Raw genomic sequence first — 17392 nt, forward strand, 5'->3', positions numbered from 1 at the left:
CAATCCAGGCTGTCACTGCAGTCCTGAATCAGGCTGCCGGAAGAAGCGAATCCTATCCACTCCTTTTTGGTCCTGTTCTTCCTGGATGGTGTGGTATCAGTGCAGCTTCTGGCCATATTTGGGATGTGCATCATCTAAATGCTGTACCTTGAATGCAGCCAGAATCCACACCATTTGGCCTGTGTGTTTCAGACTGAGGTCACCATAAGTCAATCAGCAATCTGAAGGTACATGAACACACAAAATTTATCTTACAACAGTGATGTATGTCATATTTTGGTACCAGTGTCTTGCAGAGATCTGGAATTGCAGCTCGTTTCAGCCCAGAACAGTCAGTAGCGCACTGCTTGGAATATGATTTTTTGTACTCCTCTAACACTGCTTTGTATTGGCTATCAAAGACATGGACAATAGGTACACAGATTTAGGGAAAAACCGTATCTGTGAAAATCTTCAAGCATGATCTACAGTCTATCCTAATTTGCCAGTTCCCTGATGTTGCCAAGATAAACCTCTTCCATGTATTTTATTTATTATTCAAACCTTCCTACATGTTTGCCTACCTGCCCCCAACCAATGACAGCAGCTTAACATGAGCTGACAACCTATATCAAGGAGACAAAATGTAACTTTTCATTTGCAGAGCTATGTGACAACTGTGCATTAGTGAATTGTAAAGCTACTCATCTGAATGTGTAAACAAATATGAAATACACAATTGCAATGCTCACTGCACATCTGCATGTGAAATGCACAATGGCAACACACTCACAATGACATGTGGAATTCTGCTTTTGCAGCCCTCAGCTAAATACCGACTTGTGCCTCAGACAAAAATGTCTAATAATTTCTGTAGGGAAACTTACACATTTGTAAGCTATCAACAGGATGTCTGCCATACTGTCTTGTTCCTACTCTTGTGTGTCACTCTGGGTGTTTACAGACTGTGAAATGGCAGTCTCTAGTTGGCTTTATATGAACTACATTAACAACAGCGACAACAGCAAAAAAGAACAACAGAACTACATTAACAACAACAACAACAACAACAAAAAGAACTAAAGCTCTGATTTTATGAAATGCCATCTTTGCAGCCTCTGTTTGTTAAAAGGCTGGTTCTAATCCCCCCCGCTTCTGCTTTGTACAGGTATTAAGGATCTGGGACATTCAGCACCAACTCTGTGTCCAAAGGATTGCTGGTTCTTTCCCCAAAAGCATAGACTTCCATTCTGTGCTTTACTTTGATGAACCTCATGGACATCTTTTCATCTCATTGAACAACCAGCTGACGTTGCTGGAAATGGAGCAGGAATCGGGCAACAGGAAAGTTACAAGTCACAGGAAAGCAGTGACTTGCATTCTTTACAACTCTATTTTTAAGCAGGTAAATAGAAAGAAAAGAAGAGAAATCCCCTCCTCCCCCCATATTTGTCTGAGAAGCAGCTTGAATCTCTCATTCTTTATTTCTTGAATGTGATTTTTCAACAAGTGAAAGCAAAGCACAGGTGATTATTGCATTCGGTGCTGGTCAGGCCTCATCTGGAGTACGGCATTCATTTCTGAATGCCTCATTTTAAGAAAGATATAGAAAAGTTGGAGCAGGTTCAGAGAAGGGCAGCAAGGATGATAAGAGGTATGGAGAACAAAACATAGGAGGAAAGATTGAAGGAGGTGGCATGTTCAGCTTGGTGAGAGAAGACTGATTTGTGACATGGTTGCATTCGTTAAATTCCCCAAGGGCTGCCACAGAGAGTAGAGAGGAGGGGACAGGCCTGTTCTCTGCTGCCCCAGATGATAGGACCAGGCCTGATGGTTTTAAGTTACAGGAGGGTAGATTTTGATTGAACACTAGAAGGAACTTCTTGACAGTAAGAGTGGTTTAGCAATAGAACCAATTGTCTAGAGAGGTGGTAGGGTCTCCTTCTTTGTACATCTTCAAAAGGAGATTCAATGGGCAGTTACCTGCTAGGGATACTTTAGCTGGAATTTCTGGATTCATTAGCTGGAGACTGTGCAAGAGGCTGGACTCAGTGACCCATGAAGCCCCTTCCAACTGTATGACTCTATTATTCTAAGATATACTGAATTCACAGGCACCTGCCATTGTAGGGTACACAATCTTTTGGGTTTTGAGGGGCTCATCTAGGGTGCTGAGGACTGCATACACACATGTACCAACATGAACATGCTCTGCACACATGTATATGTTTGAATACACTCTGATTTGCCCTGCCCCACAACTGTGAATTCTAGCATTGCCCAAACACTTCCCTGTAAGGTACCAACTACTTTAATTCCAGTGATCAACTCCTCCCTATTGGTTAAGATCAAGTCCAGGATTGTCAATCTCCTTGTTTCTTCCTCTAACTTTTAAAATAGGAATATCAGGAATTTGTTGGAGAGTCTATAAGTAGCAGACTTAATATTTGAGTAGATATGTAGGTAATTAAGGCCCTTCATAACTACTAATTTTTGCACCTTTGAAATTTCTGAGATTTATTTTTCAAAAGCACCATCTGCCACCTCTACTTGGTTTGGTGGCCCTTAGTAAACTCCTACCACAATGTTGTATTTATTTATTTCTCGATTTATTTGTACCCAAATCATTTCAGCTGGTCTACTCTGATCATTTTCATGGACTTCTGTACAACTGAACATGCCTTTGACATATAATGTCACTCCATCTCCATTTTGCCACATCTATTCCTTTGAATAGGTTATAACCTCCAATTGTAATATTTCAATTATGGGAGTCATCCCACCAAGTCTCCTATACCTATAAAGTCATATTTACCTTCCTGCAGTAGGACAGTTTATCAAGTTTCCCAATCTCTGTGTGTTGTTGTGTAGACATTTGAAACTTTGTGTAATGGCCTTCATGGATCAGCCAGAATGGGTTTGTTGCAGCAGATCAGCACAGAAAGACACCTTTTGGCAGAACTGGCTTTCCACCATCACTTTCACTAGTAAAGCCCCTTGCAAGCAGTACCCCTCCCAGCTGTCCACATTTCATTCCCTGGCTGAATGACCTTGGTTTTCAGAGTATCTTGCAGTATCTACTTTCTCCAGCCCCCAATAATAGTCCTCTTCTAGCATGCCCTACTATCATAGTTAAAACACAGCTAAAGCAAAGCTAACTTTAAGATCGCAGAGGGAGTCTATATGGGAGACCCCGACACTTTGTTTGTTCTCATCTGTTAATGTATTTGCAGTTTTTCTGTGAATCCCATTCTCTCCCTTAGCTTCTCTTTAGATTTCACATCCTTCTATTTAGAGCACTACTTCTCAAATAGTGGGGTGCGCTCCCCAGGGGGGGCGCGAGGCTCCATAAAGGGGGGCTCGTTTGACCAATTTTATAGACAAATGATACTATTTACAGTCGCGCGGGGGGCACAAAATGTTTTCTTCTTCCTAGGGGGGGCATGACAGAAAATAATTGAGAAGCACTGATTTAGAGCTTGTCTTTGGACTGATGTTTGAGTTATCATCTCTGACTCTCCGAGGATTTAGCTGAAAGCCCTCACAATCAGACTTGCCATGTTCCTACCATAGACATTGTTCCTAGTATTCCTGAGGTGCAACCCATTTAGAGCCAATATCTTAAATCTATTTATTTCATTGCTATTCAAAGGTCCGTTACTGTGGGCTCTGGAAATTCACCCAGACGTATACATAACCTATTTTTTCTCATTTAATTGGGAAATTTTGTTATTTGCTTGTATTTGTGTGTGTGCATGCATTCTTGCAGTGGGGTTCTGTTAAAATTTTGGGTGACTGCATGAAAACTGGGTAGTCTAAAAATTAACATACAGAGACTAGAGTGGGAGACTCTAGAGTCAATGTGTGTGATCCTGCTTCCTTCAGTCCAAGTATTTTGCTATGTGAGCAAATGACAAAATGGTGCCCTCCCCTGCCACATACAGGAGTTGTTTGGACTGTCTGTTGAATCTTACTTCTAATCTGGCAGTATTATACAGTGCGCCCACATCATACGTGGGCGCACTTTATGCAGTCTTGAGCGTACGTGCTCAAGCCACAGGGCATGCACAGGGTGCAAGGAGTGGCACGTCCCATTCAAATGAATGGGCGCATGCACCTGTGGTGCCTCGTCCACCACTGCGCCGCCACACCCGAGCCCCATTGTTTCCAATGGGGCTCGAGCATAGGCGGAATTCGCCTTACGTGGCAGGGTCTGGAATGGATCCTCCGCGTAAGGCAAGGGCGGACTGTACTATGCTCCACCATACCTGAGAACAACAGGCCTATTTGGGGAAACAGGCTGTGTAGTGTATCCAACTCTGTCCTGAGACTGGGGCATGCCAGAAGAAGGGTCAAGAGGCAATGCCAGACAACTCTTGTTACGGCCCATAAGCACTGGCCACATGAGATAGTTGTTTTTCTCTTCTGAATATTGTGGATAGCCACACTGAACAGTGTGGTGCACCTTTTATCTCCCAGAATTAATGCTGAATTAATGCTGAATGTCTATCCCTCCCCATGTAGATATTGCACCTTTCAACTCTGCATTGTGTCACAGTTAATAGCAAAAGCTCAAACACAAGTTATAATGAAGCTGCTATTGCTATAACAACAATAATGATAGCATGAACAATATCTGTACTGATATCGATGAAAAAAAAGGATGAGAATAATATGAGTATTTTGCTTCTAGTTGTAAATGAAAGCTGGTTCTGAAGTCTTCCTATGAAATCACCTTTCTGTGCCTGTCAGGAGAGTTGTAAAATATGCATGTGGTTTAATGAGCTGAGATCCATATTTTTGCTGGCACATTTTCCCTGAAGAGACTCGCAGTATGGTGGCCCTGGATTGTGGTTATATATTTTGCAATAAAACAAATCAGTTAAATGTAATGCCACTTGGTATGCAAGTTGGGTGCTGTTTGTCTTCACAGGACTGCAGCCCTTACGATCAGAGCACTACCTGCATCTCAATGAACAGTTACACTGAACAGACAGGGAAAGGCCTCTGTGATTGATTTCCCCCTTCTTTTTCCCTTAGCAGTGACAAAGCAGCATCTTTTAATCTCCAGATTGGGATTTGGATAAAGCAGGCATTGTGGTAGCATGCTCTGTGAGATGTAGAACTACTGGTAATCATCAACATTATCCCTCCCACCCAACAGCAACAACACTGTAATCTTTTATGTGTTGTGTACAAATAAAGCAGAAGTTTTCTTTCTTATGTACAAGTAAAGCATAGATTTTCCAGCCAACTAGATAAAATATGCTGAACATTCATCACTGACACAGGCTGCATCTTTTGACTCACTTACATGGGAGTAAAGTTCATAAAGTCAGTAAGACTTACTCAGTGAGAGCTAGTGGCTTCCATGTCAGGAGGATGGTGGATTAATTCCATTTTATATTTTATATTCCCCAAATGAGTTCAGAACCCTGGACTGTTCTGTCTTTGAGATTAATGCCCAGAATACATTCCTTACCTCACTGCCATGGGAACTGCCACTGAATTTACTTCTGAGTAGATATGCATATAATCTGAGTATCAGTCCCATTTTGCTGCAGCTGATAAACTACTACAAGAGAAGATGTTATTTTCTCTTAAATCCCCGCTGATAACAGCATTTGGGTTTGTGCCATCTCAAAGAAACATATTGTCTGTAAGGATGTGAATCTTGAAGATGAAATTCACTAGAATTTATTTGCTTAATCTTTATTCCAACTGTTTGTTTTGGAGATTACATCAACACAGCCATTTCCCCTTTTTGCATTTCATCTGCAAAACAAGTTTATAATGTAGGGGGGGAATTGGGGGGTGGGGGACTTTGCTAAGCTGTTCCAGAGAAGAGAACTATGAGAACAAAGAGAACTAAGAGAACAAAGAGAACTATGCTACCTTTTAGAATAATGGCTAAAATTATGTTGGTTAGTCTCAACTAGAGTAGACCCATTCAATAAACTGTTGAATGCTATAGATTGAATCCATAGGTAAATCTCATCGGCTCAATGGATCTACTTTAGATAGGACTAGCAATAGAATTCAGACCAGGAGCTTTATTTCAGCATGAACTTTCATTGATTACAATTCTTTTTCTCATATCTAAGGTGTTCAGAATTATAACTTCAGTTAAACTATATCTAAATCTATATGCACAAGTGTGCCTGGTAGGTTAAATGGCATGCAGCCGGCCCAAGATCAAACACTGGGGTCTATGGCTTGAGTAGGAAACTGAGTTTAGGTCTTGCCAGTCAAATGCTGTACACATTCAACCACTGAATCTCAGCCTTTGTTAACTTCAGTAGGGATATACAAGAGCCTGACAATTCATTATGGAGACTGACTGAGCAATATAGAATGGGCCATGATATGATTTGGGAAAATTTTGATCTAATGTGACCTCCTTCAAATCCTAAATTTGAAATCTAAATGTTTGGGGTCCTTATCTATTACACCAGGAAAATAACGCCTCTATAACTTTTCAGATTTTTTTAAAAATGTAAGTGAATGAACTTTGGAGACATGGTAAACAATCCTCATCAAATGTGAACAGCACGGTTCAGAGAGGTTTGTGCTAGTCACTTTAAAATTTGCTTTTCAAATTCTAAAAACGTAATGCATTTTAAAATCATGTACAATCAGTTGGATGTTCACTTTTGTGTCTGTGATTTATGTATGCTGCTTGTGCAGTAAGAGAGTGCACAGCCAGTACAGACAGAAACAAGTGGAGTGGGGGAGATAAAGAGGTAAAGGAAAAAGAAAAAGCAAGGCATCATTTCCAAATAGGTATGGCTGTAATCGTATTGGAAGTACTATGCATAAGAAAGAGATGGGAATCATGTGGTTATGGAAATAATATTCAAAAATATTTTTAAAAATGCTCGAAAAACATGGTGTTGTTGTTGGTGGGTTTTGTTTTTTTTTAGTGTTGAGAAACCCTGACAAGAATCTTCAGAGTTTGGGATTATTCTGCACAAAATTGGCACTAGGTTGTTTTGTGCAAAAACAACAACAGAAGCAGCAGCAATTTCTGTGTGGGGAACAGTATTTTCTGCATGCAAAATAATACTTTAATCCAGAAATATTAATTCCTGAACAGAAAATTCCACATGTGAATTTTGCACAGAGTACTGAATTGCAAATAGTCTTTGAAAAATGTGTGTTTTTAGACTTTCTTGATATGAAAAAAAAATTATGCTGAAATTATTAATTGCTACCTTCAAAAGGAAAGTTAGTGAAGAATTACATCCCTAGAGTCAAGTAGCCCCTCAGATGTTGCTGGACTGTAACCCCAAACATTCTTCACCATTGGCTTTGGAAGGGCTGCTGGGACTTGCAGTTCAACAACATCTGTAGAGTTGCACTTTGCCCACCCAACCCATTTTAGATCCTGGGCTGTTATTTCACTTTAGCTTTGGATCTTCTTCAGTTGGCTTACCTTACTTTGTGGCAGGACTCTGCTTGTTTTAACACTGGCTCTGTTTTCTGAGCATTGGCTTTGCATCCTGGGATGTATACTTTGATGAGGCATTAGACCTCTGTGGGTGAAATTTCTAAATTATTGTTAGCTGCCTTTGGGTCAGCCTTGACTCATGGCTGCTCCAGAGACTAGGACCCGGAGCAATGGATGCAAGCTGCAGGAAAAGAGATTCCACCTCAACATTAGGAGGAATTTCCTGACAGTAAGGGCTGTTCGACAGTGGAACACACTTCCTCAGAGTGTAGTGGAGTCTCCCTCCTTGGAGGTCTTCAAATGGAGGCTGGATGGCCATCTGTTGGCGATGCTTTGATCTGGATTTCCTGCATGGCAGGGGGTTGGACTGGATGGCCCTTGCGGTCTCTTCCAACTCTATGATTCTATGATTCTATGATTCTATGATTCTATGACCCTGTGAATGAGACATCTCCAAGCCTCACTATCCTCTGCCTCTCTGCTCAGGTCCTGTAGGCTCAGGCCTGTGGTTTCCCTGATTGAGTCTAGCCATCTGGTTTGTAGTCTTCCTCCCTTTTTACTGCCCTCTGCCTTCCCAAACATCACTGTATTTTCTAACATTGTGCCTTCTCATGATGTGGCCAAAGTATGACAGTTTCAATTTAGTCAAATTAGCTTCCAGGGTAAGTTCAAGCTTGGTTTGTTCTGGGGCCCATTTGTTTGTATTTTTGAATGTCCACGGTATCCTCAGCACTCTTATCCAGCACCACATCTCAAATGAGATTGGCTTTCCTATTGTCTTTCTTCACTATCCTGTTTTGTTTTCGTTTTTAAATGTTGTTTGAGCCTCCCTTAAAATAGTTCAAAATAGGTAAAGTCACAACTCCTGAAGGCTTTTGGGGTGCAATGCTCATTTGGGAGACAAAAAGAATTTCAATTATGTGAGCCCAGGGGTTACACCAAAGGTCTTGGTTGGCAGACAGCAGGTAACCTGAAGTCTCTGCAGTTTTCACCATGCTTTCATAGTTTCAGCCTTGAAAAGGAAGGGGAAACTTCTAGTTACTTGAACTGTGGAATAACAGGAAGATTAACTGTTCTTCCAGTGATCTATTCATGGTCCTGACAGCATTGTGCCTTCCCTGCTTCTTCAGAACCTGCCCCTCTTTGGGTATATTGGCTCTCAGCACAAAGTGTGCTTGATGTCTTCATAGCTCTTGTCTTTCAGAGATGTGCCTTCTGCTCAGCACTGGGTGTATCATTGATCCTAGCTCTTCCTGGTTTCTAAAATATTGAGGGGACCTCCAGCCTCTGACCATCCATTGACAGTATCTGCCTAGAAACAGCCTGCTATCTTAGTTCTGACTAATAAATGGACCTAAGTCCACAAAATATCTATAATGGATAAAATATCTTCAACATCGAGATACGTACCCTATTCCTGCCTTCTAACCTTTCCAACACCCACCTATTGCAGTGTGTTTAAACTTTCAGAGTGTAAGCCAAGGAATCTAAATATGGAAAAGGGTAAGAACACCATGTTGGACATGTTGCCCAGCACATGGAAACTTCTCCCACTGTTTTCAAGAGCACCAGCCAGGGGTAAGGAACTTTAATTGAACAATAGATTTTAAAAAATCATAATCTTGCAGCACCATAAAGACTAGATTTTTATAGTATATAGTTGTGTGGAGCGCAATTTATTACAGAACTTGGCAGCCAGACATGTTCAAAGCTTGGAATGTTACTTTTTTAGAAAGGAATTAGTTGCAATTATATTCTTAGGCTGAAAAGAAATTGGTTACCATTAATTGCAATTTTTAAAAGGGGATTTTGCTTTCCTGTTTCTCAAAACTAAGTAAGATAATGAGATTTTGTTCCTGCTCCCCACCAATGTTTTTCATTTAGTAGTGTGAGCCAAAATATGGGCCAGCATTTCAATGATATATTTCTTCTCCACCATTTCATGCAATTATAAAAGTAACTAAAGTAACAAACATAAAAAGGAATGAAGTTACCTTTGGTTTACTTTCTATTGTTATGTAACTTTCCCTACAGTAATATAACATGACATTTTGTATTGTTGCATGAGCTATTGCAAAAAGGAACGAGTTACAAATAGCTAGTTAATTTCACCATTCAGGCATTTTGCTAGTGTCCATTTAATACAGTCCTCTGAGAAGTACAGGGTGTTATTGTTGTTGATGATGATAATGAAGTTTATCAACCATTTTGGGTTCATCTCTTGTCAGGAATAATGTGCCATACCATGCTGCTGATAGAGCTAAGCCCTACCTCCTATATTCTCAACACTGCTCTGTAGTTGTTAATAGGACAGATTTAAAAAGATGCGGTCATGCTATGGAGCCGAGAGGAATGTGTTGTTGTTGTGTGCCTTCAAGTTGTTTCTGACTTATGTTGACCCTAAGGTGAACCTATAATGGGGTTTTCTTGGGCCAAAAATATGTGACAAGAGTATGTGACCAAGGTCACCTAGTGAGTTCTCATGGCTGGAATCAAACCCTGATCCTAGAACTGTAGTCAAACCACTACACTACCCTGGATATACTGCTTGATTTTTGGCTCCTCTGGAAGGTCACAGGCTGTCATCACAGCTGCCATTTTGGGCATGAGGAAGTGACAAAGTGCCTTTAAAATTTAAAGGATCGGAAAGTTGCATAGCTGGCTGTTTTGCTCCATATTTTTCTACTTTGTGGTGTCTGCAACTCACAGACCACATTTGGGCATCATTTATCATAAACTTTCATCCATAGGGCATTTTTTCTTGTTGCTGTGCAAGGAGGCAACATGATTAAAACAAAGCAAAACAAAATTACCTTGTTTCTTTTCTTTTCACAACAATGGTAGCTTTGTTTCTGGGTGGCTGGGTGGGGACACAAAAACTATTCTGCCGGTACTCTCTGTCTTCCAATTTTCAAACACTCCCCAGGGGATCTCTCTGGGTGAAAGATGTGATTGATTTTATATATATATCAAAGAAAATATCAACCTACAGTACAAGCAGTTAAAAAAGTAAACCATTGTTTCATTCCATTGTGAAATTAAAGAAGAAAGAAGGGTCCCAATGTGAGAACTAATGTTCTTGTTAGTCTGGAGATACCAAAAGGAGACCTCAGTGAGGGGAAAATGAATAAGAGGAAATGAAGGTTAGGTTAGATGACAGCCTCATGTTGAGAACATCTGGTCATAGGGAGGGGAAGATCAAGCCAGGTCCAAATGCAGAAAGGACTGAATAATGGAGAATTAATGTATACATACTAATATCATGTTACTCTTTGGAGACAGATAATTGCTACATCCAAAGTTGCACTTATATGTTTCACACTGCAGAGATACAGGGTCCTCCTAGACACTTTTATCTTCTTAGGATGAATGCCAAAGACATGCAGAAGGCTGACTAGACTAGATTAAAATTGTACTAATAAGTATGCATAGGAGTTGCTGTTACCTTTCCTTGCCATTTTTTTTCTGACCTTCCTTCCAGTAACTTGGAACTGTACAAGTAGATCTCTCCACCTCTCCCATTAAATTGTCTAGACAGAGGGAATGTATCACACAGTGAAGTTCATGGCTGAATAAGGATTTGAACCTGCATCTTCCCAGAACTAGACAACATTCTCATTGCTGTACCACACACATGGTGTAAGACTGTCCTACAGCCATAATCTTCCATGCCAGCATTCTCTGAAGATGCCAGCCATCAGGAATAAACTCTTCTCGAACACGGTCACAAAACCCACAAAAAAACTATGGATGTGGCCATCAAAGCCTTCAACTTCACATCAGAAAAGTACAGTTGACTAATGGTAGAAATTAAATCTAAAAAAGAAAGTACCAATCACAATCACCTGCTGGGCCTAAGAAGCCATACAAGGGTGGCTGTTCTTTGTTGTTAATTTTGGATTTTTTACCTTTCAGGTGTTGCTAAGAGGGAGACCCCTGTGGTTTCTTTTCTACTACCTCCTTGCAATGACAGGTGTTATCATTCCAGGTTCTTTGGAGGAGAGTTTGTAACAGGCTGCTAGTGATACTTCTGGTATTAAAAGCACATTGGATTGCAATTAAAATTCTACTTTGGAGCCATTTGTAATTATGCTTTCAGGCCTTTAGAGGTCCACAGCTAATTTAATACAATAAGTATGCACCATATCACTACTTCACAAAGAAGATTCATTTAATTATCAAAGTTGAAGGGCAGCAGGCTTATTTCACTTCATTAGCTGCTGTTGTATGAGATTGGTGGGTTTTTTATTTTAAAAAATGGAGGCATATCAGGTTATCTGCATGCACACCAGTTTATCAGAGTACTTCTTCCAAAGTATGTTTTTAGAACAAACTTGGGCAAAGTTGGATCATGGACTGCATGAAGCTCTTAGGACTCCTTATGATTCCCATCCAATATGTTTTTTTGGCAAGGGGTTATATTCCCCCCCATGCGTGCACGCACGCACGCACGCACACACACACACACACACTTGAACTCCTCCAGGAGTGGCAATTTTACAATAAATACTGTACAGCCCTACCTCTTCGAATTAAAAGAATTAAAACAAGGTGTGGCCCTTAAAGTTTTGGTTTTTGTCCTTCACTCTTGTGCATTGCCAGGTCTCTTGCCTGTCATAACAGGCCCCTGGGATGAGAAATGGATCCCTGAACCCTCTTTAGTTGTGTATCCTGATTTTAGAATATCATCATAATATTTTTAATATTATGTGATCAGAAGTCTTGTTATGATTAAAGATAAATGACTGCTCTGACAAATGTATGCATGTTCATGTCTATGCAAAATAAAGTCCCATTGAATGGGCAAAGAATAAACCTCTCAGCTGTGTAGGCCAAATGCTGGAGAACCTCTAGTCCCAGGGCCATTTTTGACACATCCAATTTGCTAAACCCAGCCAAATACCTTCCTAATTCCTTAAAACTTGCCCTTCAGTCTCACCCTTGGGAGCCACAACCTAGAAACACCCTGAAGTGGTGATTTTTTTTTTTTATTATTTAAAATACTCTTTACATACATATATACACGCTACTTTAAGCAAAATACATAACACAGAATACAAAAGAAAAAAAAAGAGCAAAAAGAAGGAACAAAAAAGGCAAAAAAAGAAACTAGTCAACAAATCATCAAAACAAAACATACAAATAAAAGAGTCTTCCAGTTTCGGATCCCTCTATTCCCTTTTACATTTCTTCTTTCTATATCTATACAGCTGTGAGTTTCTTATTTCATTCCTCGATTTACATCCGCTTTCCTTACCGCATCACCCTTTGAATTTCTCTTTTTCCTTTACTGTTTATCTAGTAGGTACTATGGTGTCCACTGCTCATTTCTATTTCTTATTTATTCTATTATATCAAACTCATCTGGGAATTACCGTCTCTTCTTTTATTTATCTTCAAGGGGGACTGCCACTCTTTTCATCCTATCATTACTACACCTTAGGTTATACACATCTATTTGTTGGAGCGCTCCGGATCATGTCCATCGTTTCTTACAATATTCGGAAAGGGGTAACCAAATGTCTTCATAATTTTCCTCAAATTTAACCGTATCCTTTAAACGTGTGGTGATCATATCCATCTCTACTACTTCCAATGCTTTTATCAACCATTCCTCTACATCTATTTCTCCCTGGTTTTTCCAATTTCTGGCGATTACTATCCTTGCGGTTGTGATTAAGTAGAGTACTGGCTTCAAGTATTTTCTGACCTCAGTATCCGTGACAATGTTTAACAAATACGTTTCTGGAATTAGTTTTACATTTATATTGTACATACTTTTTATACAATTATACACCGCTAACCAGAATTTTTGTATTACCGGACAGGACCACCACATGTGATAGAAGGTTCCCAAATGCTTACCACACCTCCAACAATCCGTCTCTCTAGTATTATACATTTTGGCAATTCTGATTGGGGGGAGATACCATCTATGCAGCATCTTTATATAGTTTTCTCGAATATCCACACACACCGTGAATTCTAAATCTTTGCCCCATGCTCTTTCCCAATCTTCTAGTCTAATGTTTCTACCAATATTCTTTGCCCATTCAACCATACTGGGTTTGATAGTTTCTTCTTCAACATCTATTTTTAGGCATACTTTGTATAGCTTAGATATCATCCCCTTACTATCTATTCCTTCATTCATTATTATCATGTCCAATTCTGTTTTTTCCATTGTTATTCCATGTTGTTTCAAATCATCTTTAAATCTTCCTACAAGCTGCCTATATGTAAACCAACCCATATCTATTCCCTCCTGTATCATTTGTTCCCTACTCTTCATTTGTATCCTTCCATTCACATTTTCCACCAAATCTTTGTATATCAGCCACCCCCTGTCTATTAATTTACTTCTCTTCATGAAGGCTTCATGTGGTGACACCCATAACGGGATATGTCTATAAATTTTTCCTTTATATTTAGCCCAGATTCGTAATAAAGCTCTTCTTAGTATATGGTCATTAAATTCTTTGTTTTGTATTAATTTCCCATACCATAGATATGCGTGCCACCCATATCTAATGTTGAAGCCTTCCAAATTTAGCAAATTTTCATTATCCAATTTAATCCAATTCATAATCCATTCAAGACAATTTGCATGAAAATATAGTCTTAAATCTGGGAGTGAAAGGCCTCCTCTTTCCCTTACATCCACCATTATCTTCCACTTTATTCTTGATTTCCTTCTTGACCAAATGAATTTCTGTAGATCCTTCCTCCATTGGTTAAAAACTTTCTCATTTAATATCACGGGCAGATTTTGGTAGTAAAACATTAGTTTAGGTAGAATACTCATCTTTATTAAAGCAATTTTCCCCATCAAAGATAGTTTCAATTTAGACCATTTTAACAGTTTCTTTTTTATCTCCTGCCATGTTTTCTTGTAATTATTTTCGAATAATTCTGAATTCCGGTTAGTGACTACTATGCCTAAATACTTGATTTTTTTCTGTATTTGTATATTTGCTATCTCTTTTAATTTCTTTTTTCCTCCCTCATCTATATTCAGTGTTAACAATGCTGATTTGTTTTTGTTTAGTTTTAAGCCTGCCCATTGTCCGTACTGTTCAATTATTTCAATAGCTTTAGGGATGCTTTTCAGAGGGTCTTCTGTTATTAATGCTATGTCATCAGCGTACGCCATTATCTTGGTTTCATTGCCTTTTAATGTCGTTCCTTTAATTTGTCTTTCGTTTCTTATCTTCTGGCATAGTATCTCTAAACACATGATAAAAAGAAGCGGAGATAATGGGCACCCCTGCCTCATTCCTTTCTCTATTTTAAATTCCTCTGTTTTGGTGCCGTTTATTATTAATTTTGCTTTTTGGTCCTTATATATTTGCTTTATCCACGATGTTATATTGTCTCCCAAATCTAGTTTTCCAATGAGTTCAAATAAAAACGTCCAATTTAAATTATCGAAAGCCTTCTCCGCATCTGCAAACAAAATGGCTGATTCTTTTCCCGGGTTTTTTTCATAATATTCAATTAGGTTTATTATTGTTCTTATATGTTGTTTTGTATGTCTCTTTGGGAGGAAGCCACATTGATTTTGATGAATCCAATTTTTAAGTATTTTTTTTAATCTTTCCGATAATATAAATGCAAAAATTTTGTAGTCACTGTTCAACAGAGATATAGGTCTATAATTTTGCACCTGTGTTTTATCCTTGTCTTCTTTCGGTATTACCACCACATTAGCCTCCTTCCATGTATCTGGTATCCCCGCCGTTTTAATATCGTTAAATGTTTTTTGGAGTGGTTCACATAATTCCTCACAGAATATTTTATAATATCCAGCTGAAAATCCGTCAGGCCCGGGTGATTTTCCATTTTTCATATTGCTAATTGCTTGTTTTATCTCTGTTAGTGATATCTCCATGTTTAATTGTTCTTTCATCTCTATTGTTAATTTAAGTTTTTCTATATCTTCCAGATATCTCTGTATCTTTATCTCTCTTTGTTCTCCTTCTTGTTGATTTTTATATAATTTTTGATAGTATTTTAGGAAGGTTCTTTTTATCTCTTTCAAATTCGTATATCTTTTGTTTTCTTCTCTAATTTCTTCTATCATAAGTTTTTCTTGTTTCTTCCTGACTTTCCTTGCGAGGTGTCTACCACATTTGTTCCCAAACTCAAAATGTTTTTGTTTTAAAAATTTCATCTTTTTCGTTAATTCCTCGGTCATTTTAATGTCTAATTGCTTTTTTAAAAATGTTAGTTGTTTTTTGAGATTTTTGCTTTTACCTCCTGATTCCATTAACTCTTTTTCCTTTTCTTGGATTTCTTCCGAAATCTTTGCAATTTCCCTTTTTCTTTCTCTTTTCTTTTCCGCCCCTTTCTTCATTATATGTCCCCTAATCACTGCTTTTGAGGCATCCCAAATTACTTTCATTTTTATTCTGGGGTCCATATTCTCTTTGAAATATAGCTTAATTTGTTCTCTGATTTGCTTCTGAATTTTCTCCTCCTTTAACAAATTCTCATTTAGTCTCCAAATCAAATCCTTCTTATGTTGTTTTATTTCTAATACTACTTGGTTATGATCCGACAATTTGTTCACTTTTATTTTCACATCTCTAATTTCATTAATGAGATTTTTTGTGATGAAGAACATGTCAATTCTTGAGGCCGAATTGTGAGGGGCTGAATAAAATGTAAAGTCCTTCTCATTTTGGAATTTATATCTCCATGGGTCGATAAGTGAATAATATTCTTGTAACTCAAAAAATTTGTTAGGCAATTTCCCCTGCCGGATTTGAATTTTCTTCTTTGATAATCTATCAATTTTGGGGTCTACTACTCCATTCCAGTCTCCCATATGAATCTGCTGATCAAAGTCATGTTTCTGTAATTCTTTCAAAAGCTTCTTATAGAAATTGCCTTTATTCTGTAAAGGACCATATATCCCCAAAATCAAAGTTTTCTTTCCATTTATCTCAATCTGTATTCCAATATATCTCCCGTTTACGTCGTTGAATATTTCCTTAGCTGGGATTGTATTTTTGACATAAATGGCCACTCTGTTTTTCTTTTTCTTTCCTGAACTTATAAATGCTTGACCCAGTCTTGGATTCCTTATATATTTAGTATCCTTTGATCTTATTCTAGTTTCTTGTATACTTACTATTTCGACTCTTTCTTTCTCTAATTCATGGAAAATTTTCTTTCTCTTGTATGCAGAGTTCATTCCTTTCACATTCCATGAAAGGAATCTCATCTTTTTTACTTAATACCGTTATACTCATTTTTCGTCTCCTTCACCTGATTCCTCTTCCTCTCTTTGCCGCTCTGTCTCTGTATCCAAACTGATATCTCTTAGATAGAGGTCTCCCTCTGCTAATCCTCCAGCCGCTCCTTTCTCTTCTTTTTGTAACTCTTCTCTATTCACTTCTTCTTCATTATCGGGTTTCTTTATCTCCTTCTGGAGTGCGTCTCTTTCTTCAGCTTTCTGTCTTTCCTTCTCCCTTCTCTCCCTGTTCCTTTCTTCCTCCTCTCTAAACCATTTATTGTAGAAAGCCTTAGCCTTCTCTGGTGAGTCTATCTTCGTCTGCTTCTGTTTCCATAAAAAGGATATACCCTCCAAGGGTTCCCATCTGTATCTGATTTTCCTCATTTGTAACATCCTGGTTAGTAACGTGTAATCTCTCCTTCTCCTTAACGTTTCCGCCGGCACATCTTTAAAAATTTTGATTTCCGCTCCATCTATTGTCACTTTCTTGTCATAGCTTTCTTGTATGACCTTATCTTTAAACCTCTCCCTTATGAAATAAACCACAATGTCCCTAGGCAAATTTCGGTTTCTCGCTGCCGTAGAATTAATACGGAAGATCTTGTCCACCTCTGCATCCACATAATCTGTTGTGCTTAAGAGTAGTTCAGCCAGCATTGGGATGACCTTGTCGTATAAATTTTCATTGAATTGTTCTTTTAGACCTCTAATTTTGATACATT

At 38.7% G+C, this 17392-nt stretch overlaps 1 protein-coding gene across 1 annotated transcript in view; it reads left to right on the forward strand.

Moving 5' to 3' along the window:
- The window catches only part of LOC149318041 (cilia- and flagella-associated protein 337-like), a 183011-nt gene that overhangs the window by 57421 nt on the left and 108198 nt on the right, over positions 1–17392 (forward strand). The window contains exon 8 of the mRNA XM_089508904.1: positions 1148–1384. Coding sequence (XP_089365030.1) covers positions 1148–1384 — 237 coding nt within the window. The remainder of the gene's footprint in view (positions 1–1147; positions 1385–17392) is intronic.

The sequence above is a fragment of the Sceloporus occidentalis genome, unplaced genomic scaffold (assembly GCF_023333645.1).
Source record: "Sceloporus occidentalis isolate IW3139 unplaced genomic scaffold, rSceOcc1.0.p SCAF_2, whole genome shotgun sequence".
Lineage (NCBI taxonomy): Eukaryota > Metazoa > Chordata > Lepidosauria > Squamata > Phrynosomatidae > Sceloporus > Sceloporus occidentalis.